The 25,012-nt window shown below is 42.1% G+C and overlaps 1 protein-coding gene across 1 annotated transcript in view; it reads left to right on the top strand.

The window, feature by feature from the left end:
* tsnare1 (T-SNARE Domain Containing 1) overlaps window positions 1-25,012 on the top strand; it is a 619,881-nt gene that overhangs the window by 212,018 nt on the left and 382,851 nt on the right. The window contains exon 4 of the mRNA XM_067978551.1: window positions 2,424-2,493. Coding sequence (XP_067834652.1) covers window positions 2,424-2,493 — 70 coding nt within the window. The remainder of the gene's footprint in view (window positions 1-2,423; window positions 2,494-25,012) is intronic.

Here is a 25,012-nt window from a genome sequence, read left to right as displayed (position 1 = left end):
TATTGGGGAAAAGGCACGGATTAATCAAGGACAGTCAGCATGGATTTGTTAAGCGAAGGTAGTGTCTGACTAACTTGATTGAATTTTTTGAGGAGGTAACAAGGAGGGTCGATGAGGGTAGCGAATTTGATGTAGTCTACATGGATTTTAGCTAGGCTTTTGACAAGATCCCACATGGCAGACTGGTTAGAAACATTAAAGCCCATGGAATCCAAGGGAAAGTGGCAAGTTGGATCCAAAATTGGCTCAGTGGCAGAAAGCAAAGGGTAATGGTCGACGGGTGTTTTTGTGACTGGAAGGCTGTTTCCAGTGGGGTTCCACACTCGGTCCCTTGCTTTTTGTGGTATATATCAATGATTTAGACTTAAATGTAGGGGCATGATTAAGAAGTTTCCAGATGATACAAAAGTTGGCTGTGTGATGGCTAGTGAGGAAGAGAGTTTTGGACTGCAGGAAGATATCAATGGACTGGTCAGGTGGGCAGAAATGTGGCAAATGGAGTTCAATCCAGAGACGTGTGAGGTAATGCATTTGGGGAGGGCAAACAGGCGAGGGAGTACAAAATAAATTGTAGGATACTGAGAAGTGTAGATGTGATGTGGAGATGCCGGTGATGGACTGGGGTTGACAATTGTAAACAATTTTACAACACCAAGTTATAGTCCAACGATTTTATTTGAAATTTACAAGCTTTCGGAGGCTTCCTCCTTCCTCAGGTAAATGTCAGGAACTCCTCGAAGCCTAAGCATTTATAAATCACAGAACAATACCTGCTGATTACAGATAGTCTTTGCAACTGCCCGTTGCCAAGGCAATCACAGTGTTCAGACAGAGAGGTGTTACCTACAGAGCCCCCGAATATACAGTCAACACAAAAAAAAACAAACAGGAAAGAAAAACAGAGAGAGAGGCAGAAACATCCGGAAGTGTAGAGACAGAGAGGGACCTTGGAGTGCATGTCCACAGATCCCTGAAGGTACCAGGACAGGTAGATAAGGTGGTTAAGAAGGCATAAGGGATACTATCCTTTATTAGCTGAGGCATAGAATATAAAAGCAGGGAGGTTATGCTAGAACTGTATAAAACACTAGTTAGGCCATAGGTAGAATACTGCGTACAGTTCTGGTCTCCACATTACAAGAAAGATGTGATTGCACCAGAGAGGGAACAGAGGAGATTTATGAGGATGTTGCCAGGGCTGGAGAATATTAGCTATGAGAAAAGATTGGATAGGCTGGGATTGTTTTCTTTGGAACAAAGGAGGCTGAGGGAAGATTTAATTTAATGTGGGGCCTAGATAGAGTGGATAGGAAGGACCTATTTCCTTTTGCAGTGAGGTCAATAACCAGGGGGCATAGATTTAAAGTAATTGGTAGAAGGATTAGAGGGGAGTTGAGGAGAAATTTTTTCATCCAGAGGGTGGTAGAGGTCTGGAACTCACTGCCTGAAATGGTGGTAGAGGCAGAATCCCTCATCGCATTTAAAACGGGCTTGGATATGCACTTGAAGTGCCGTAACCCTCAAGGCTACGGACCAAGAGCTGGAAAGTGGGATTAGCCTGGATAGCTCTTTTTCGGCCAGCACAGACACGATGGGCCAAATGGCTTTCTTCTGTGCCATAAATTTTGAAGATTCTATCACCCCTGAATGGCCTAGCTCTAATTTTAAGGTTATGTCCCCTTGTTGTGGACTCCCTCATCAGAGGAAATAGTTTCTCTCTATACACCCTATCAACTCCTTTAATCATCTTAAACACCTCAATTAACCTTCCTAAACCTCTAAGCAATCAGTAATATGATAATAGTCTAAAGACTCAGAGTTTCTTTCCACTGGAATAATGACAAATAGGCAATTAAATTATTGGATTTGGATGATGATGCTCGCTAGGATATGTTGTGGATTGGGAGATGGGCGATATTTTAAAAAAAAAATCCTTCTGGGCTTGTAATAAGAATGTTAAAAAAGACAGTTCATTGTAATGCAACAATTCTCCAGCAATTCTATAAGAATGTAAGAAAGCCGAGAATAAAAAAGGCTGCTCGGGTCATCAAGCCTCCGCTTTCCACAGACGATGTACAATCTACCCTATAATGGACTCTATATCCTACCCACTTCATATCCCTAGGTTCAATTCTGTACAAATGCTCCCTAATCACCAATTTTAATCCAGCAAAACTCAAATATTCATCCATTTCCACTTTTCAACCTTTGCCTCCTGCCCTCCATCTTCCGCGGTTAGAAATATTACTGTTGGGTATCAGATTGGAAATTCAAAATCTCTTGCTTTCAAATTTATTGCATTAATAAACCTTTGTTGGATCATGCAAAAACAAAAAGGCTGTGTTTTCATGGAAGAACCTGACCTTTCAATCGGCCAATGTTTCAACCTCTCATTCTCATTAATCCTCACCTTTTCTTTTCAGTGACTTCCTTAGAGAAGAGTTTGCAAGCTCTGGGGACACCTAATGACACACAAGAGCTTAGAGATGGACTGTGAGTCTCTTTTTGTTATAGATTTTTATTAAAAGACTAATGGCTTTGTCTGCTGTTATGCTCGAGCTTCATTGTGTAATTTTACATCTGTGAATAATGGACACATACAAAATGGTCATCGATTCACCACTTTAAAACTGGACTGAGAAAGATCACCTGATGTAACAGAGACTTCCTAATACCATCATAATGTGAAACTTGAAACGAATTTTGTCTTTTCTGTCAAGGACGTTTAGGTATAGAGCTGAGGGTTGATCGAGAAGACAGTCTATTCTTGTATATAGAAATGCCGCTTATTTTAATATGTTCAAACTGATTATGCTTGGGGCAGGCTGATAAAATGCAATCACCTCTTAATAAAGATGAATGAATTGTTCTATAGGTTAGGCTAAGGGAAGTAACTTTTTATTAGTATTCATTTATTTTGGTTTGCTGCAAATGCTCTATATCAAAAATGAAAGAGTAGAAATTGAATTATTTTTCTCTTTCACTTCTTGCAATTATTAACGGAAAAAAATACTCAGTGAATAAGATTGGTGCTGGCTAGATACAGTGGTGACCACCTCCTTAGTGTTTTCCTCTACCCCTTAACATACATGGAAAATATCAAAAGCAAAGAAATAGCACTGACCTATAGTAGTGGATGACCTAAGGCCATCTCCCCAGGACTTACGTAAGGCTGGCAAGGGTACAAATTTAATCTCCGACTTTGGGTGAGCTGCTTCTGGAGGTGTGACAGGTGGCGGCAGCTCTGTCATTACAACTATACAAAGTCCTGGTTAGACCACATCTGGAGTATTGTGTACTGCTCTGGGCACCGCACCTTAGAAAGGATATATTGGCCTTGGAAGGAGTGGAGCGCAGATTTACCAGAATGTTTCCAGGGCTTCATGGGTTAAATTATGAGGAGAGTTTACATAAACTAGGCTTGTATTTCCTGGAATATAAAAGGTTAAAGGGTGATTTAATTGAGGTTTTTAGGATTTTGAAAGGAATTGATAGGGTAGATAGAGAGAAACTTTTCCCGCTGGTGGGGGAGTCTAGGATAAGGGGAGATTACCTTAAAGTGAGAACCAGGCCATTCAGGAGAGAAGTTAGGAAACGCAAAGGGTGGTAGAAGTGTGGAATTCTCTCCTGCAAAAAGCAATAGATGCTAGCTCAATTCATAATTTTAAATCTGAGATTGATCGATTTTTTTTTTCCGAGCCAAGGGCATTAAGGGATATGGAGCCAATGGGGGTAAATGGAGTTAGAATGCAGATCAGCCATGACCTCCTTGAATGGTGGAACAGGCTCAAGGGGCTGAATGGCCTACTCCTGTTCCTATGTTCCTATCCCTGTGGCTTCTAGTCACAAGATTGACAATTTAATGCCAGTTCGTGCAAAATTATGGGAAGTTTTATGCTGCTAAGAATTGGGATGAGATTGCCTACATTCTTGGGATTCTTACAAATTGCATAGAAGAGATTTTCGTCCCATCAGTGAATTAGATTTGAAAGTGCAGGTTTTGGATTTTAAAGGACACTGTTCTGACTTACAACACCTCCAGTTTTCCCTTTTTTTTATTCGTTCATGGGATGTGGGCGTCGCTGGCGAGGCCAGCATTTATTGCCCATCCCTAATTGCCCTTGAGAAGGTGGTGGTGAGCTGCCTTCTTGAACCGCTGCAGTCCGTGTGGTGAAGGTTCTCCCACAGTGCTGTTAGGAAGGGAGTTCCAGGATTTTGACCCAGCGACAATGAAGGAACGGCAATATATTTCCAAGTCGGGATGGTGTGTGACTTGGAGGGGAACATGCAGGTCGTGTTGTTCCCATGTGCCTGTTGCTCTTGTCCTTCTAGGTGGTAGAGGTCGCGGGTTTGGGAGGTGCTGTCGAAGAAGCCTTGGCGGGTTGCTGCAGTGCATCCTGTGGAAGGTACACACTGCAGCCACAGTGCGCGGTGGTGAAGGAAGTGAATGTTTAGGGTGGTAGATGGGGTGCCAATCAAGCGGGCTGCTTTGTACTGGATGGTGTTGAGCTTCTTGGGTGTTGTTGGAGCTGCACTCATCCAGGCAAGTGGAGAGTATTCCATCACACTCCTGACTTGTGCCTTGTAGATGGTGGAAAGGCTTTAGGGAGTCAGGAGGTGAGTTACTCGCCGCAGAATATCCAGCCTCTGACCAGCTCTTGTAGCCACAGTATTTATATGGCTGGTCCAGTTAAGTTTCTGGTCAATGGTGACCCCCATTGCCAATGTGTTTCAAATACATAATATATCCTTGATGCCTCACACAATGCAAATTAGGTTATACTTTGAATCTGTCTTTTTATTAAATGTAGATGAGACCACGTTTAATCTGCACTGGGGGAAAACAAAGAAAAGTTTCAGATCTTGTATTGATGTCTCATTTTGCCCTTTTGGCTTGAAAAACACTTAATCTCCTCACCAGTGTATTTTAAAAAAAACCTTAAAAGTCACACACACCTGCTGTTGCTGTACTCATAAGTTTGTTGTAAAGTTTTTTTTGCTATTTTTTCACTCCTATGTTCTTTCCTCCTCTCCTGAAGACACGGCTGCATACTAGAGTACAATTCTATGGGATCTGACCATCTTGCACCACCTCAGAGAAATTAGCATTCTTTATGTGTGAGCTTAGACAACGAGTTTTGTCAGGATATTTGAGCCTCCATAAATGAGCTCGACTCCTCTCACAAAATGTCCTCACGCACACACTTTCCAGGATGATCACTGGATAGTGATCAAAAGAAAGAACCTTGCTAATTCACCTCCACCCCATTCCCCTAGGCTAGGTATGCGGAGACCAATTGTCGGGTCCCTATCTCCATCTGGCTGAGATCAGCTAACTCAGCACAGACCAGGGATAGCTTGATCTGTGTTGGTACCCACCTGCTCCATATAAATCAGTTTTACACTGTCACATTCATGGTCTGTATAACTTAATATCACAATACCACCCTTCCTGGTCTGCATAACCCAGTTGCACACTGGCACTCTCCCATTCTGTATAACTCAATTTCATATGGGGTAGTGAATTTACTGATTGATTTAATTGGGGATCGTGGCTCAATTTTTAAAATATTGCAACAACAAACAAGTAACAGATGCTAACCCAAAGGAGCTCAGAAGCTTCTAAACTGAAGTCGAAACTCTCGAGTTGTCTGTTACCCACTCGTAGAGTCGTGATATCGTCAGAACCCTGAGGTAACTCCATCCCAAATATCCATTATTATCTATTTTAAAGATACTTGTAAATTAACACCAGATTACGATCAATCCTGTTAGGTTTATATTTGAAATTACTTGTTTAATGCAGCTCTCTGAGGGTAAGTCTGATAAGCAGAGCCCCCCTAGGGACATGCTGCTTTCATGTGGATAAAAGTAAATGTGCTGATTTTTTAAAAAGTGACTCCTTTGAATTAAATTCAACATTTAATTGTTCTACTAATTTTTTTTTCCAAATAGAACTAAATTCATCTAAACAAGTAGTAAAATTACAGGTTTTTTTTTATTGTGTCTCTTTAAATTTTCAGTTCTGGAGTGACCATATTTGAAAAAACAGCGACAGCAAACTTGCTTTAAGGGACACTAAAACAGGTATTCCAAAGTAAATCCCTCATTGTCCCCAGTTCTAACCAGTTTAGGAAACAATAGTACTTGCTCTATATGTGCTGTACATTCATTTTATTGGTGCTGAGCCAGGTAGTTCAGTTGGATTGTTGGCTTAAGCTCAGTGTTTTTTGGACCTGGCACCAAGTCTGATGGGTTGAGCTTAGTTTGGTCACCTGGGAAGGATACGTCCTAAACGTACTATATTCTATTACATTGGTGTCAGATTAATGTGTGTTTTGCTCCTCAAATCTATTATTGCTTTGCAGCTGTAACAGACTTGCTTTCTTTATCGCAGTGCACTTTTCTAGTTCCTAACACCAGCTGACACTTGCCTAGCTATTACTGACTGGGGCTATTTCTTGCCTTACTTTGTGAACCAGTAACTTTTCTGACTTCCCTCCCCATATTTTTGTGACTGCTTTCTAGTTGAAATTGTGCTCCTGCAAACAAAGAATGACATTCTGTAGCATTTAGTGAGACTGTGGAACTCACAGGCTGCTCGTTAGTCAGTGTGCATCCTGACCGCATTGTTACCTTGTCAGGTACTTTCACTGGCTTTCAATAAATACTTTGAAATTAGTTTGGTCACAGGGTACAAGGCTGAGTTAACAAGTGCAAGATTTTTAGCTGAACAGATGAGATTTAAAAATCAGGATAGAAATGAGGTTTTAAAAAAAAAATGGTAGATTTCTGAATTCCATTTGGTCGAGGCACTCAGCATTATGTCTTGTAATCATGTCTATATATTACAAGCCAATGAATGTCTAACCCCATCATTTATTATCAACGTTCCTTCAGCTGCTGCATTGCTACTTAATACAGGAGTATTTCCCTATCAATTCATTATCTTCTGTGACGTGCTTGTAGATACGTATTCCTACGAAGAATGTTTTTTTCTCCCCACCACCCCCGCCCCCCCCCCACCCCCGCCATGGTTCCTTAGCTTAACTCTGATATTCGTATGTGTTAGGTTGTTCCTTTGTTTTGTTATTTCCCAAACAGCATTTTGTGGAGCTGGCTTCACCTAAATTGAAGAAATTTGGAGAGAGGCCGTGGTTTGTGTTCGTCCGTAGTGATTTAATAGCAGTTCTGGTAATTTGGAGGTAACTCCAGATCAGATTTGTTGTATTAGAGCCCAGTTGGTAAAGCTGGAATGTAACTGAACTGTACTGACCAGAAGGCCCAAGTTTGATTCCTGGTCTGTGCTGAGTTAGCTGATCTCATTCAAGGAGGATTAAGGAGTGCCACAACTGTTCTCAATGCATCAGATTAGAGAAGGGGAAATCAGCTCGTGTCCTACTTCTGATTGTTGTGGAATGACCTGTGCTGGGATGTGTTGATGTTGGGTGAGGATAGAATCAGGCTCAGTTACCACCCTATGATGACTAGGCTCAAGCATGGAGAAGGGCCACTCAAGGTGGGTACTAGATGGCAACCAGGACCTGTGGCATTGAAGTTCAGCAAGTATCAGCACCTTTAGTAGTAGAAATCTGGAACTCACTCCCCCAAAAGGCTGTGGACACGAGGACGATTGGAGTTTTCAAGACTGAAATGGATGGATTTTTGTTAGGTGAGTGTATCAAGGGATATGGAACAAAGGCATGAAAGTGGAGTTGAGGTGCAGATCAGACATTATCTAATTGAACGGCGGAGCAGGCTCGAGGGGCTGAATGCCGACTCCTGTTCCTATGTTCAGGAGAGGAGGAAATGTGAAAAGGTGAAGAAAAAAACATTGTTCTGTGATGATTGAGTGACAGTGTAGTAACCTGGGTCTCTGTCCTTTGTATACAGAAGTTTGAGTGCAGACTTAATCGTTAATAGCTGAACTAGCATTGCCGAATTAGTGATTAAATTATGGAAAACCTGTCGCTAGTTTTAACTGCTGCAGTAGTGGTGATGTGAGGTAATTGCAGATTAGGTTTGTGTTGTCATTAAATCACAGTGTAGCATGTGAGATAAATGCAGATCGGATTCGCGTTATTGAAAATCTGCCCCGGCGAAGCTGACAGACCATTTGCCTTCCTGACCAAACCAGGACCATTTTCATTCCACTTCACTTTGCATATAATTTTTTTTCTGTGACCCAGTTTCTATTACATTTCATAGCTGGATCGCTTGCTAAGACTTTTAAAAAAACCGGATCATTGAAATGTCAGCAAAGGGTGTGGATGATGTCGACAGAGCTGTAGAAAACAGGAAACATCCAGGTTTTGTGCTGAATTTACTGATCTAAACTGGGATGGCATTGAAGCGCGACAGTTGGTCTTAGCGCCTCTGAAATTAGGAGGGGAAAATTCAACTAGTGTTCCCACTCTTTATCATTACACTAACATGAAAATTGGATGACGACAGTGTAGGAAAGAGGCCCTGTTAACCACACTACTGAAAACTCAAAAGGGTTAACACTGAAAACCTGGGAAAGCAAAAAATCTAAACTGAGAAGCTAATACAAAAGTCGTACACAAGCAGACAGTTACTTGAATTTATATGGACAGGCACCAAATGTCTTAATAAAGCCTGGAGCCACATCATGGCAAACCTGGAGATAGATCACTGTTTTTACATAAAATACCGTGAAATTAACTGGGAGGCTTTTAGTGTCAGAAATGGCTTTCTGGTCATAATTCTGGTGCAGGGAAGGCCAGAGGATGTCAAATGATCAAAAGGTGAACAGAGGTCTATGACCGGTATCTTGACATATGATGGTTCCTAGACATTCGGGCTGGTCTGATGGACACAATGGGCTTTTCCGGTCCTGTACATCCCTGGACTTCATCAGGATATTTGGAATTTGACTATCGTAGTTTTAAGAACATAAGAAATAGGAGCAGGAGTAGGCCATACGGCCCCTCGAGCCTGCTCTGCCATTCAATAAGATCGTGGCTGATCTTCGACCTCAAATTTCCCACCCAATCTCCATATCCCTTGATTCCCTTAGAGTCCAAAAATCTAACGATCTCAGTCTTGAATATACTCAATGACTGAGCATTCACAGCCCTCTAGGGTAGAGAATTCCAAAGATTCACAACCGCTTGAGTGAAGATACTCCTCCTCAACTCAGTCCTAAATGGCTGACCCCTTATCCTGAGGTTATGCCCCCTAGTTCTAGACTCTCCAGCCAGGGGAAACAGCCTCTTTTTGGCAAATGCCTGCGAGTTGATTGACACCTGAGAAACATTCCATATGACAGTCAATCCTTTTGATTTTGTCACGAAAATATTGCTCCTATAAGTGGGCTTGTCTCGATAGAATATAAAGCATAAAGTCAAGTTTCTCTGCACCTCAAGAAAGAAGGGAAAGAACAGAAAGGTCAAACAGGAACAGGGAGAGTTTTGAAGGAGGCTCAAAGGAAGTGTTAAGAAGCTTCTCAGAAAGGACAGGAAGATAAACAGAAGTTGTGAAGTACCTTTGAAGCAGTTCTGCAGATGCCAGAAAGAAACTGTTAAGATTGAAAATTCCAAAATTAAGAAATGTTTTGTTTAATCTGACAGAAGTAAACTTGTAAAGTATATTGCAAATGTATTTAATAGTTCAAATCTTTGAGCACAATGTGAGAGTAAATTTTCAGTAAAAAAGTGCAGAGAAGCATGTACATGCAAGATATATTAAGCTAGGATGAGCAGACTGAGGAAAGGTGATGACGACTGTAGAAGTAAAGCCGAGCATTCCAGAAGATGTCTAACAGCCAGTGTTACATCCTCCGGCCTTCCCTGAACCAGAATGGTGACAAGAAAGCCATTTCTCAACCAAGAAAGTAGCAGCCTGTTTATTTGAATCTGTTAACATGTTAGTGACATGTTGAAAATTAACTGTAAGTTTTATCTTGCTAAACTGTACTATAATCTCAAACATTGAACATAACTCTGCTATACTCTCGCCGAGAAAACCTAACTATTGCTGAGTTACTGTGATCTATTTAAATTAGATTTGTGCCTTAAATGATGTAAACTTGTCATTTTTTTTTCATTTGTTCTCGGGGTGTAGGTGTCACCAACAAGACTCCATTTATTGTCCATTCCTAGTTTCCCTGACATACAACTGAGTGGCTTTCTTGGCCATTTCAGAGGGCATCAAGTGTCAACCATGTGGTGTCGATAGAATTCTCAATGCTTAGCCTTGCAGTAGTATTAGATGTGTTAATTTAATTAATTCAATTAATTAAATAAAATCTGGAATTAAAAAAAACTAGTATCAGTAATGATGGCCATGAAACTACCGGATTGTCGTAAAAACCCATCTGGTTCACTAATGTCCTTTAGGGAAGGAAACCTGCTGTCCTTACCCGGTCTGGCCTATATGTGACTCCAGACCCACAGCAATGTGGTTGATTCTTAATTGCCCTCTGAAATGGCCTAGCAAGCCACTCAGTTGTAAAATCTCGCTACGAAAAGTCATAATAAGAATAAAACCGGACGGACTACCCGGCATCGGACCACTAGGCACCGGACACGACAACGGCAAACCAAGCCCAGTCGACCCTGCAAGGTCCTCCTTACTAACATCTGGGGACTTGTGCCAAAATTGGGAGAGCTGTCCCACAGACAAGTCAAACAACAGCCTGACATAGTCATACTCACAGAATCATACCTTTCAGCCAACGTCCCAGATTCTTCCATCGCCATCCCTGGGTATGTCCTGTTCCACCGGCAGGACAGACCCACCAGAGGTGGCGGTACAGTGATATACAGTCAGGAGGGAGTAGCCCTGGGAGTCCTCAACATTGACTCTGGACCCCATGAAATCTCATGGCATCAGGTCAAACATGGGCAAGGAAACCTTCTGCTGATTACCACCTACCGTCCTCCCTCAGCTGATGAATCAGTCCTCCTCCATGTTGAGCACCACTTGGAGGAAGCACTGAGGGTAGCAAGGGCACAAAATGTACTCTGGGTGGGGAACTTCAATGTCCATCACCAAGAGTGGCTCGGTAGCACCACTACTGACCGAGTTGGCCGAGTCCTGAAGGACATAGCTGCTAGACTGGGCCTGCGGCAGGTGGTGAGCAAACCAACACGAGGGATAAACTTACTTGACCTCGTCCTCACCAATCTCCCTGTCGCAAATGCATCTGTCCATGACAGTATTGGTAGGAGTGACCACCGCACAGTCCTCGTGGAGATGAAGTCCCGTCTTCGCACTGAGGACACCATCCAACGTGTTGTGTGGCACCACCACCGTGCTAAATGGGATAGATTCAGAACAGATCTAGCAGCTCAAAACTGGGCATCCATGAGGCGCTGTGGGCCATCAGCAGCAGCAGAATTGTATTCCAGCACAATCTGTAACCTCATGGCCCGGCATATTCCTCACTCTACCATTACCAACAAGCCAGGGGATCAACCCTGGTTCAATGAGGAGTGTAGAAGAGCTTGCCAGGAGCAGCACCAGGCGTACCTAAAAATGAGGTGCCAACCTGGTGAAGCTACAACTCAGGACTACATGCGTGCTAAACAGCGGAAGCAACATGCTATAGACAGAGCTAAGCGATTCCACAACCAACGGATCAGATCAAAGCTCTGCAGTCCTGCCACATCCAGTCGTGAATGGTGGTGGACAATTAAACAACGAACGGGAGGAGGAGGCTCTGCAAACATCCCCATCCTCAATGATGGCGGAGTCCAGCACGTGAGTGCAAAAGACAAGGCTGAAGCGTTTGCAACCATCTTCAGCCAGAAGTGCCGAGTGGGTGATCCATCTCGGCCTCCTCCCGATATCCCCACCATCACAGAAGCCAGTCTTCGGCCAATTCGATTCACTCCACGTGATATCAAGAAACGGCTGAGTGCACTGGATACAGCAAAGGCAATGGGCCCCGACAACATCCCAGCTGTAGTGCTGAAGACTTGTGCTCCAGAACTAGCTGCGCCTCGAGCCAAGCTGTTCCAGTACAGCTACAACACTGGCATCTACCCGACAATGTGGAAAATTGCCCAGGTATGTCCTGTCCACAAAAAGCAGGACAAATCCAATCCGGCCAATTATCGCCCCATCAGTCTACTCTCAATCATCAGCAAAGTGATGGAAGGTGTCATCGACAGTGCTATCAAGCGGCACTTACTCACCAATAACCTGCTCACCGATGCTCAGTTTGGGTTCTGCCAGGACCACTCTGCTCCAGACCTCATTACAGCGTTGGTCCAAACATGGACAAAAGAGCTGAATTCCAGAGGTGAGGTGAGAGTGACTGCCCTTGACATCAAGGCAGCATTTGACCGAGTGTGGCACCAAGGAGCCCGAGTAAAATTGAAGTCAATGGGAATCAGGGGGAAAACTCTCCAGTGGTTGGAGTCATACGTAGCACAAAGGAAGATGGTAGTGGTTGTTGGAGACCAATCATCTCAGCCCCAGGACATTGCTGCAGGAGTTCCTCAGGGCAGTGTCCTCGGCCCAACCATCTTCAGCTGCTTCATCAATGGACCTTCCCTCCATCATAAGGTCAGAAATGGGGATGTTCGCTGATGACTGCACAGTGTTCAGTTCCATTCGCAACCCCTCAAATAATGAAGCATTCCGAGCCCGCATGCAGCAAGACCTGGACAACATCCAGGCTTGGGCTCATAAGTGGCAAGTAACATTCGCGCCAGATAAGTGCCAGGCAATGACCATCTCCAACAAGAGAGAGTCTAACCACCTCCCCCTGACATTCAACGGCATTACCATCACCGAATCCCCCACCATCAACATCCTGGGAGTCACCATTGACCAGAAACTGAACTGGACCAGCCATATAAATACTGTGGTTATGAGAGCAGGTCAGAGGCTGGGTATTCTGCGGCGAGTGACTCACCTCCTGACTCCCCAAAGCCTTTCCACCATCTACAAGGCACAAGTCAGGAGTGTGATGGAATACTCTCCACTTGCTTGGATGAGTGCAGCTCCAACAACACTCAAGAAGCTCGACACCATCCAAGATAAAGCAGCCCGCTTGATTGGCACCCCATCCACCACACTAAACATTCATTCCCTTCACCACCGGTGCACTGTGGCGTCAGTGTGTACCATCCACAGGATGCACTGCAGCAACTCGCCAAGGCTTCTTCGACAGCACCTCCCAAACCCGCGACCTCTACCACCTAGAAGGACAAGAGCAGCAGGCACATGGGAACAACACCACCTGCACGTTCCCCTCCAAGTCACACACCATCCCGACTTGGAAATATATCGCCGTTCCTTCATCATCGCTCGTCAAAATCCTGGAACTCCCTTCCTAACAGCACTGTGGGAGAACCGTCACCACACGGACTGCAGCGGTTCAAGAAGGCGGCTCACCACCACCTTCTCGAGGCCAATTAGGGATGGGCAATAAATGCTGGCCTCGCCAGTGACGCCCACATCCCGTGAACGAATAAAAAAAATGACACTGCAAATAGCATAGCATTAGTTAATGTATCTCTATGTCTGACTTAATCTGTGAGGATTTTGCCAAAAAGAGGTTAACTTATTCCTTTTAGTTTTGTTTTGCAGTTCCATGATGATTAACTTGATGTAAGATGGTTTGGAAGTGAGCTAAATTGGGCATATTATAAACTTTAGATATGTATGAGAGAAATCCAGTCCAGTTACTGTACATGTGTGTTAGGAAAAAAGACAAAGATTGGTTTGATATCCTTTAAAGTATATCAACTGAATATTCTTACATATTTCAGAAAATAACATTTTAGGATACAGCATATTGGGACATGACGTGTGCTAAGTGTATCATTCTTAGGAGGAACAAGTGACTTTGGACCTATGGTTACCAAAGCTCTCCACCATTGGGGTTTTCCTCGCGTCTTGTCTGGGTCTGTTGCAGACTCATTGATAGAGATAGATTGCTATCATTAGTCAACAACTCCATTATTGTTGTGTCATGCAACTGCCAGGATGGTAGAAGGCGAATGAGGTGGACTTTTGTCGTCTAGCAATTCCTATATTCCTATGCACATGCTACAGGTGACTGTACTGTAACCTGACAATAAGACCAGACATAGCTGGAGTGCTTCTATAGTTAATAGCCTATCAACGCTCCTTGTCCAGGCTTGCATATGAAGAGTAGGCACTTGGCTGAAATACTAAAGAACATCTGGTACCAATAGTATTGTACTCCAGCATTAATGGAGCCTTTAGGAGATGGAGAATGTAATTAGACAGGGAAAGAATAGTCCCAATGACTTGCTAAATGCAGAAATTTGGAACAGATGGCAGGAGATAAGGTATTTGCCGCAGACTCTGCCACCATTTATACTGGTACAAAAGCAGTCTACAAAGCATTGTCATTCCAAGTTGGACTTAGTAAGTTTTAATAATGTTTTGGTACCAGCTTTTGAAGGTTACATTCATTTATATCTGTAGTTTCTTAGCACCATAGTCTCATTGCCATTACCAGGCCTACACTATCCTGAGCTAACAGCACAGGATTTGGAGCCTGACTCTAACACCATGTTGTCCTCTGTGCAAGAGCCTAATGTAAAGCCCCAAAGAATAATAAATTAGATGAGAGCAGTGAAATGCGAGGTAATTGAATTGAGTTTTCTTAATAACATCATAAACTAAGAGTGAAGCCTTACTTTGTGATGTTAAGATTGTTCGAGCCTCCAGATTCAAATTTTTGCCATAAAAATATGACATATAATGAAAGAGGTCATTCAATTCGTATAGCCCATTCCTTGTAATGGTCCATGGGCAACTTGCACTATCAAAACCTCTTCCCAATGTATTTTGTGCATTGCGTGAAGTGAATAACCACAAGTAGAATTTCCAAAGAGAGAAAATATTGATATTGCTCCCTGATCGCTGAATGCAATGGAACCTTGTATCTGTCAGGCACTTTACTACTATTATGTCTATTAATATATAACATTTCTAAATTTTCCATTAACAAAGCCTCTTGTTTTTGTGTAACAGTACACTGATACACAGATCTTTAAAAGCAGGACTGTAGGTAATAAAACCAATAAAAAAGGGAAAATAGGATTTGGGGTTTTATATATAGGGCACTGAATACAAAACAAGGAGACGATGATGAATCTGTGCAAGACATTTGTTAGGCCACAGTTAGCGTACTGTGTAGCGTTTTGGACCACACCTTTAAAGAAGAGGTATCAGAGCCATGGATGCATTAGGATGATATTAAGGATGAGAGGATATAGTTATTATAGACTTGAAAAACTAGGACTGTATTCACTAGAGGAAGTTAAAGGGTGATCTATTAGAGCTGTTCAAAGTTTTGGCAGGTTTTCAGAGGGTAACTAATAAAAATTTATTTCCTCTAGTCAGTGTTTCGGTAACAAGGGGGCATAAACTTGGAATTACTGCAAAAAGAATAGGGGGGAAGGTTAGAAGAAATATTTTCACACAAGGTGTTTTTAGAATAAGGAATACATTCACTTGGCTTCAATAGCCACTTGTGGTAATCATTGTAATGATAAAGGAATGAGATAAACTTTTGAAGAGGAAAAATATCATAGGTTATGAAGGAAGAGCAGGAAAATGGGATTGGAGTAGATAGCTCCAACATCGAGCAAGCAGTGGCACAGCCCTGTTGGGAAGAATGACCTCCAAACATATTCTGTCAATAAGAATTAAGATTTAAGCGGAATATTCAATGAGAGGACATTCATGTATTTTTATTTTTTCTATTGACAGTATTCTTTACTAATAATTGACTGCTGAGTATCACCTGATAAAGTTACTGAGTAGAATCACAACTGAGAGTCCTCTCATCACAATTAGCAACGCAGAGCACACTAGTTCCATGTCTTTGTCACACCAGCTGTTGTGGACAGAAAGAAAAGAGATCTCTGAACTGAACTTCCCCACCCCTGCGCACTTTACGGCATCGATTGTGAAAAGAATAAAGAGTTCAGGGTGATTTTGTAGATGTATTCTCATCTTCAGGTCAGCTTCAGCTGCCTCAGAATCACTGCCAGATATCTTTCACTCTACAGGTAAACCATCTGAACCCCTTCATTAGATTACTGTTTGGTAATCACTGCCAGGTATCCATCATTCTCTGTGGAACTGCTCAATTTGCTCGCTGCCTTTTAACCAATTCCAGGAACCCATTCTTTGACCTGCTTGAACCTCTTGATTAGACTACTGCCCTGTAATCATCCAGGTTCTCTATCCGAACCTGTCAATTAGATCACTGCCCTATGATCACTTCCGGGTATCTGTTATGCTCGATATGAAGCACCTGAACTTCTCAATTAGATTACTGCTTCATAATCACTCTCTGGTGTCTTATCATCCTCCATAGAAACTATTTGAGTCTCTTGATTAATTACTGCCTCACAACCATTCTCAGACATTCATTATTGTCATATGTGTAAATCACTGAACCCCTCAATTAGCTTACAGTCTCCAAGTTCCTCTTAGGTATCCATTATTTTCCCTTTAACCTATTCATAGAATTCTGACTTGTGGATTATTGTATTTACCAGTTACAACTATTATTATTTTCACTGTGTTTTGTACTGTTACTTTAACACACTAGAATTATTAGTTTCTATCTGAAAGAAAAATGTTTATAGCTCAGAATATATATAGAAATTGCAACTGCCCAAAATTATCCTTTAAATTAACCCAAATAACGTAGCTTTACCCATGTGCTGCCACAAGCACAAATATTGAGGGATGTTAGACGGGTAGAAATTGTTTGTCCACCAACACCTGCTCATCTGCCCGTGTAATACCATCAGTCCATTGCTGCAGCCGTCTGTGTGAAGGATTATGATATTTTAGTTCCTGTGCAGTTTAGTGGGATTGAGTAATGGAACTATTAGTAGAAATGATATCACCAAACCAGCGGCAGTAATTGACAAATGTATTAGGCAGGCGCAAGACTAAATTTTACCACCACCATTTCAATGGAATTTGATATTAGGATCGAATGATAGCCAGTGGATTAGTGAGAAGCAGAGTCGAATTGTTGTGTACCTCATACCACCTACATTTAGTGATCCAGCTGTTAGTTTGTAAGGAATTTTATGAAGGTTTAGGAGCTTAGCCAGTAAATTAACCTGCAATTCATGGTACATAATTTTAAGCATTGCAAAAACTGGTTGCTACACATTGTTTATGCTAATCCACTCTTTGGTTACTCCCTGTAGTGCAATTAGCTACTCTGAATCTGCACTAATCACATAGTAATTTACAGTCTCAGCGCTTCAGATCAAATCCACAAAGCGGATTCTGAATGTCAGCGGGAAGTCTTCCCAGTCTCATTTCCGTCAAGAAAATACTTAGAAAAGAGTTAAAGATAGTTTTCCATTAGGGTTAAACCTGAGAGAGGCTGAGATACAGAGCAAAGAGGCTGCGATCTTCTGCACTCCCTGTACCTTTTTTTAGGGAAACTTTCCGTTAAATACCCATCCATTTGTAATGCCCTTGTGAAAAGTAGAAATGCATACAGGTTGCAACACGGAAACAGGCCATTCGGCCCAACCAGCCCATGTCGGCATTTACCCTCCTTGCGAACAAATAGTTCTACTCACACTTACCCACACTGTTCCTATATCCCTTCAACCCCTTTTCTTTCATTCACCGATCCAATCTAATCTTGAATGTTGACATAGTTTCTACCTCACTATCCCTGGAAGTGTATTCCACAGCCTCAACTTTCTATATGAAGGAGTTTCTCCTGCCCTCTGTTCTAAATCTGTTACATTTAATCTTGTACCTATTGCCTCTTGTTCTTGACCCCTTACTTACTGGAAACAGCCTGTTTCTATCTATCCTGTCCCATCCTTTCATAATTTTAAATGTTTCTATTATATTGCCTTCTGGTGTCCTATGCTAGAAAACTGTATGTGTGGCCTTTGCATGAGGACAAGGTTAGACTCTAAAGTGATGCCTGCCGAAGTCAAATATCTTGACAGTGTTACTTTTGCATGAATAATGGACACTTGAGCAGGGGAGAAAATTGGCAATAATAAAAAATAAATAAATTCTGTTGATCTTGGTTGATGATGCTCAGGGGTCTGCCCCAGAAAATATAACTGGGCTTGTGCAGGCTTTGTGGCTAATTGAAGCTCTGATTGTGACTTTTGTTTCCTTGCTGCGGACCATGCCTGATGTCGGGGGGTAGGTTGTTAGCAGTCAAGAGTGCAAAAATCGTGCTGGTGGCCTGCTGTGTTGGGCTGAGAAATCAGTCCAGTTGCAGGTAGCAAAAATGGCAGCTGGCGATACCCTTGCCACCAATGGCATTATACTTCTGGTGGCATGGGGAAAATCAGTATCCCTTTGGGCAGTACACTGTGCCACCACAATGATACCATTGAAGGTAGGGCTACCACCAGTGTTGCAATTTAAATGTAGCATAAGACTACTGGATGAGATTTGATTTAGTGGAAAATAAATCACCGGTTGAATGCAGATGTGACTGTGCCTTATATCATAAACTGCCAAGTCCTGTCATGTATCTTGCGACATATATTGTTTGGAAATATTGTTGCACATTCTTTATTTTTTTTATTATTATTTTTGTAGCCCATGGTTCCCATTTTCAAAAGATTTGTTGATGACCTGCCATCAAATACTGGAATCTCAATTAATTCTGTTGGTGCATCTTAGAAAATACCACCCTTGCAAAATTAGAAACCACTGCAAATAAGCGCTAGTTAACATTGTACAAAAGCTAATATTGCTTGGCATCAGTAACTTTAAATGTTAGATACTCAGCTGCCACTGGCAAAACTAAATATCTGTTTTAAAAAGCAAAATAGAGAAACTTATGACATTACACTGTATGTCAGTCAACTTCTGAAATAAGAAAAAAAAGGCTATGTTTTGGGTAGTTTTAACCTAACTCGCCAGGTGGGAAACCTGCGTGATTGGGTACAACGCTGGTTTTGTACCCTACCTGGTTTTGCTCTCCAAACAGTGAGTCATATTGGGTGGGGTGTAAAACTGGCGTTACACCCCACTGTAAAACCACTTTTGCCAATTTGGTTTGCCCAGTCTATAAGGAGATTGAAGTCCCCTACGATTATTGCATTACCCTTGTTACATGATCCTCTAATTTCCTGATTTATACTCTGTCCAACACTATAACTACTGTTCGGGGTCCTATCAACTACTCCCACCAGAGTAGGACTAAATAGGTTGAAACTAGTGGGGTGCTACAAGAATCAGTGCTTGGGCCTCAGCTGTTTACAATTTTTTCAATGACTTAGATGAAGGGACCGAGTGTAATGTATCCAAGTTTGCTGACAATACAAAGCTAGGTGAGAAAGTAAGCAATGAGGAGAATGCCAAGAGGTTGTAAAGGGATTTCGACAAGTTAAGTGAGTGGGCGAGAATGTGGCAGATGGAGCATAATATGGGGAAATGTGAAATTATCCACATTGGTGAGAAGAATAGAAAAGCAGAATATTTTTTAAAAGGTGAGAGACTAAGAAATGTTGGTAATCAGAGGGATTTGGGTGTCCTTGTGCACAAATCACAAAAAGTTAACATGTAGGTACAGCAAGCAATTAGGAAGGCAAATGGTATGTTAGCCTTTATTGCAAGGGGGTTGGTGTATAAGAGTAAGGAGGTCTTGTTGCAATTATATCGAGCTCTGGTGAGACCACACCTGGAGTACTGTGTACAGTTTTGGTCTCCTTACCTATTGAAGGATATACTTGTCTCAGAGGGGGTCAACGAAGGTTCACTATATTGATTCCTGGGATGAGAGGGTTGTCCTATGAGGAGAGATTGTGTAGAATGGGCCTATTGTCTCTGGAATTTAGAGGAATGAGAGGTGATCTCATTGAAACGCATAAAATTCTTAAAGGGCTTGACAGAGTAGATGCTGAGAGGCTGTTCCCCTGGCTGGAGAGTCTAGAACTAGAGGTCATAGTCTCAAGATAAGGGGTCGGCCATTTAGGACTGAGATGAGGAAAAATTTCTTCGCTCAGTGGCTTTGTGAATCTTTGGAATTCTCTACCCCAGAGGGCTGTGGATGCTCAGTCATTGAGTATATTCAAGACTAAGATCGATAGATTTTTGGACATTAGGGGAATCAAGGGATATGGGGATTGGGTGGGAAAGTGGAGTTGAGGTCGAAGATCAGCCATGATCTTATTGGAGCAGGCTCGAGGGGCCGTACGGCCTACTCCTGCTCCTATTTCTTGTGTTCTCCAACATTTTCTCCTTTTTAGTTCAGCAGAACTGTATCAAATGTTACTTTTTAACATGATAGTTTCAAAAATAATTGGAGTAGTGCTGAGTTCACTGCATTTACAAAAGAGAATGCTCAGCTGTTGAGTTTACTTCTTGTCTGCCCCTGCATGCACATTTGCAATGAAGATGCCATCTGGCATTTTCCTGGGAGCAGCGTGTATGTTTCTTTTTGTCTTTAAGTGGATTAAAGCTGCAGTGCCCCCTATCATTTATTGCAGCAACACTGCCTTCAGAAATGTGCACAGAGCTGTTTTGAAACAAATGAGCATTAAAAAATATTGTCATGTGTGAATAATTTTCAAAGATTGTGAAAAACAGGAATGGATAACCGTTTTAAGATCAAAGAAAGTTGGGAGGAGGACGGGAACTCAGCATTGTTTTAACTTTTCAAAAGCTTTCATGTGACACTTTTTTTGTAACCTTAAAGGAAAGAAAACAAGCCCTTCCCCCAATGCCATAGTTGGTAAAAAGTGAGCCATACAGACCATAACATAGGAACAATAGGCCATTCAGCCCCTCAAGCCTGCTCCATCATTCAGTTGGATCATGGCTGATCTGTACCTCAATTCCAGTTACCCGCCTTAGCGCCATATCCCTTGATACCTTTGTCCTAGATATGCTTCAGGTTCCTAGGGTTCATTTCTGCTCTGTATTGACCTAACTAATTTGGGATGCTGGACTTTCTGAAAAAGGACCAGGGTTTTAGGAAGAAAAAGGCCTCATTGTCCAGAACTATTGGTACTCCTCCCCACTGGTTTGCCTCCACTGCAAATTTCCACCCCTCCCACCTCATGAGTGGCATAGCTGTGAGGCTGCTGGAGAGCATGCCCACTTTATGGAAATATTCTGGGAAGTCACATGGGGTCAGGGACACCTGGGGCTAATGGATAGAAGTCCCTCCCCAACCTGATTACATTAGTCGAATAAGATTGTGGATTTTTAGGGCCCAGGTGTCAACAGCATTGGACCTGTATGTGATGCCCTCCGATGTTGAACAGCCTGGTGGTACTCATTGTCGAGATTAAAACGTGAAGGATGGCCACTTGGGTGAGCACTTTGGGATCTGCCAAAATCTATGGAAATGCAGCACAGCAAGAAGGTTTCTACTGAGTTCAAAATAGCTCCAGTTTACATAGCCTTCCTCTAATATTTAGTAGTATAGGGGGGTACTGTATTCCAGACATGGATTGTACCTTTCATAATTTAAACACTTTTTTTGCAACTTCTTGTTCTGATCAATGAAATAAGCACACTTGCACAAGTGTTTGTAAATGTTGGAGGTCTTAAATCATCATGGTTAAACAGCCAGGCAGATGTACTGATCTCTGCTCTGCTGCTAACACAATGCAACTTGAAAAGATAGGTCACAGCTTTGCGCCTATGAATTTCCATGCAGCTGGAGCCCGATCATAGCCGATATCCGATAAGTGTAAAATTTGTGATGTGAGTAAACTGGGGATCATTGTTGTACATCTCATAGCGGTTGGTTAAAGAGCAGCATCATTGGTGAGATCAGTTAACTCAGCACAGATTGGGGACCTTCTTGTTTGGTATGGGTGTTCCATGTTAGGCAACGCCCTCACCGACTGAGCCAGGAAGGAGTTGGGCCTATTTTTTTTATTTAGACCTGTTATTGCCATCTGGAAATCTTTTTTCTCCCTTCATAATAATCACCACCAGATGACCAGCATTGATCTTCATTCGATTAGTGGAAAATAACAATGCTCCGTATATTATAATCAATTAAGCTATATTTATGGAATATAATTGTTCAAAGATTCTAATCTTTATGAGTCTGAACAGCGTCATATGTTAGTATATGCTGTTCTCTATTTCCAGTCAATTGAAATCAAGCTCTCAAATGTTTGAGATGCTTAGCCAAAGGCGTTTAATCTGGCATCTGTTCAGGCTCTGTTTAACATAACTTGCCTGCATTTCAGTTTTATCTCTCTAGAAATGAACCCCAGTGCTTTGTTTGATTTTTTTTTAATGGCCTTATTAACCTGCTTCGTTACTTTTAGTGATTTGCATATCTGTACCCCCAGACCCCTATGCTCCTCTACCCCATTTAGACTCTTATTTTCCAAGGAAAATTTCTTATTCTTCCTACCAAAATGTACCACCTCATACATATCTACATTGAAATTAATTTGCCAATTACACGCCTATTCTGCAAGTTTATTAATGTCTTCCTGTATTTTGTCCGCAGTCCTCCTCAGTATTAACTATACCTCCCAATTTTGTGAAGTCCACAAATTTTAAAATTGTACTTCCGAGTCCAAATCATTTCTGTAAATGGTGAACACCAGTGGTCCCAGCACCAATCCTTGTGGAACACCATTTCCCACCTTTCGCCAGTCTGAGTAACTACCTTTAACCTTATTCTCTGTTTTCTGTTTAGTAGCCAGCTTGCTATCCATTCTGTTACTTGTCCTCTGACTCCACATGCTGTGACCTTAGTCATGAGTCTACAATGCAGAACCTTATCGAAGGCCCTTGAAAATAAGGTCTTCGATAACTAACAGAGATCAACTAACTCAGGACAGACTGAGGCTCAAATCTGAGATCATTTTCATCTGTGTGGTTCAGGAAAGCACTGGGTGCTGCATTTAGAACTAAACCATCAGGAGAGCTCGATCACAGTATTTTGAATCACAGACTCTGATACTTCAGTGACAGCCAACTATTTCCAGCAATGTTTTGTTAGATTTGGTCATTATCCATGAATATGCTTTTGTTAAAACTTCTAGTAAACTACAGTTGGCATCAGGCTGTTCTGTTATAGAAATATTTTGTGCCTCATAATTGTCCCTAATTCTGCACTAAATTGGCAAACTCACTCCAGATGGTACAATGGGGGATGCTTCTGGGGTTAAAACTGAGGGTCATTTGCCTGGGCAGAGTTGAGTTAGCTTTAAATTGTATGTTATGCCTGACCTGGGAATGTTCCATGACTGGATGCTTCAGGGATTGCAGCTAAGGCCTACTTGGGTAGAGGAGAGCCAGCTTTATTTTGTATTGAACCAAGCTACATCAGACCTGGAAGTGCTCCAGGCTGGTACTGGATGCCAAAAATGGGAAAGTGTTCCATTTCCAGTGATGAACACAAAATTCACCAAGAAATAGAAAAAAAAACTGCTTAGCCAATAGCTTATGCTTTAAATTGTAATTTTACTGAATGTTTAAAATATCATGCAGCCTATTTGATAAGTGTTGTAACTACACGTTAAAACATGTTAGAAGACTTAACATATATTTGACAATGTAATACTGCAGTTCTTCATATTTAGATTCTGACCATGTTATGTGAAACCTGATGCTTTGGTTTCCACCTTAATTACATAGTTACTTCACCTTTATTGACCATGTAGTTACAGGTTGCTATAGCTACCAAATGAGTCATAAGTTAAAAACACATATTTTGCCAGTTATGCAGAGCATAATTACAGAGCATAAGGGGCTACAAAAGTGGTTTTTAAACTTTTCTGTGTAGGGTCCCCTTGCAAATACTGACACAGTTTTGGCGACTCACTACAAGTATTGACACACTGAGGGAACCCTTGCTAATATAGACACACTCCCTAGGTGTCCTCTGTGCTGACCTCAAAAAGGTACAATCTGGACTTCCAAATTGGTGGAGCTCCACTGGAAGCACATCAGGGTGAGACATCTGTCCACTGCTGGGTTTTGCAGGACCAGGGTCATTACAATAATGAGGGTGGGCTCCCAGCACTGTTAGTGCTATCTATTGGGAGCTTTCTGCAAGGGCGGAGGGAGGGGAGTGGAATATGCCACCGCTACAGCATTTAAATACCTGCAGTGGCTTAGAATGGCAGGTCACCAATGTGGAATCTGGAGCGAAGATATTGAACAGTGTCATAAAGAAGGGTATGTGAGGATGGTGGAGCAGGGCACTGAGCCTTCAAGTTCTTTGACTCCCTTGCAATGATTTATTGTCCCAAAAAAATGCTCAAGGGATATGGGGAAAAAGCGGGAACAGGGTACTGAGTTAGACGATCAGCAATGATCATTTTGAATGGCGGAGCAGGCCCAAAGGGCCGAATGGCCTACTCTTGCTCCTATTTTCTATGATTCTATGAAAAAGGAATGAGGGAGTAGTATTTTTGGGATCGGGGGAAGGAGGCTAAGAAAGCAAAGGTCCAGGAAAAGTGTTAGACTTGCACTTGCCCGTAGACTTTCTGTGAACTTTTACACGGCAAGTTACCGTAAGTTAGAGATCCATTCACCGCGGCGCCCTTTGCAGGGCATCTGGGGCCTGTGTGAACAGGGCAAGTGTTCGCGAAGCATTATACAAGCTTTTATATAATATTGCTAACCTTGTTAGGGAAACATATTATGTTAGCTTTCCCTGTGAGCATAGGCTTTCTGTTCATCCAAAACAAGCTTTTGATGACCTTGTGCTAACAAGGTTAGCAGTATCATATAAAAGCTTGTATAATGCTCCTCTTACACTTGTCCTGTTCACACAGGTCCCAGATGCCCTGTAGAGGGCTGAGGGCCCATTGGAGTAATGAGCATCTGGTGTCATTCTCATCTCCCATTTATAAGATGGGTAAGGAGAAGTTGTCTTTAGTTTTATCATGCTTTGGTAAAGATAAGTGTTCTTGATAACTAGAAGACAACTAATCATGTGGGAGGTGGTAGTGTCAGATGTGTGTATAAGGGAGTAAGACGAATGGTCGCTCCATGAGATGGAGAGGATGATTGATGGGAGGCCCATATAGAACGAATGTATCTAAAAACG

Source organism: Heptranchias perlo, chromosome 3 (assembly GCF_035084215.1).
Source record: "Heptranchias perlo isolate sHepPer1 chromosome 3, sHepPer1.hap1, whole genome shotgun sequence".
Classification (NCBI taxonomy): Eukaryota; Metazoa; Chordata; class Chondrichthyes; order Hexanchiformes; family Hexanchidae; genus Heptranchias; species Heptranchias perlo.
The sequence above is the reverse complement of the archived record's forward strand: the minus strand, read 5'-3'. Positions and strand labels throughout refer to the sequence as shown.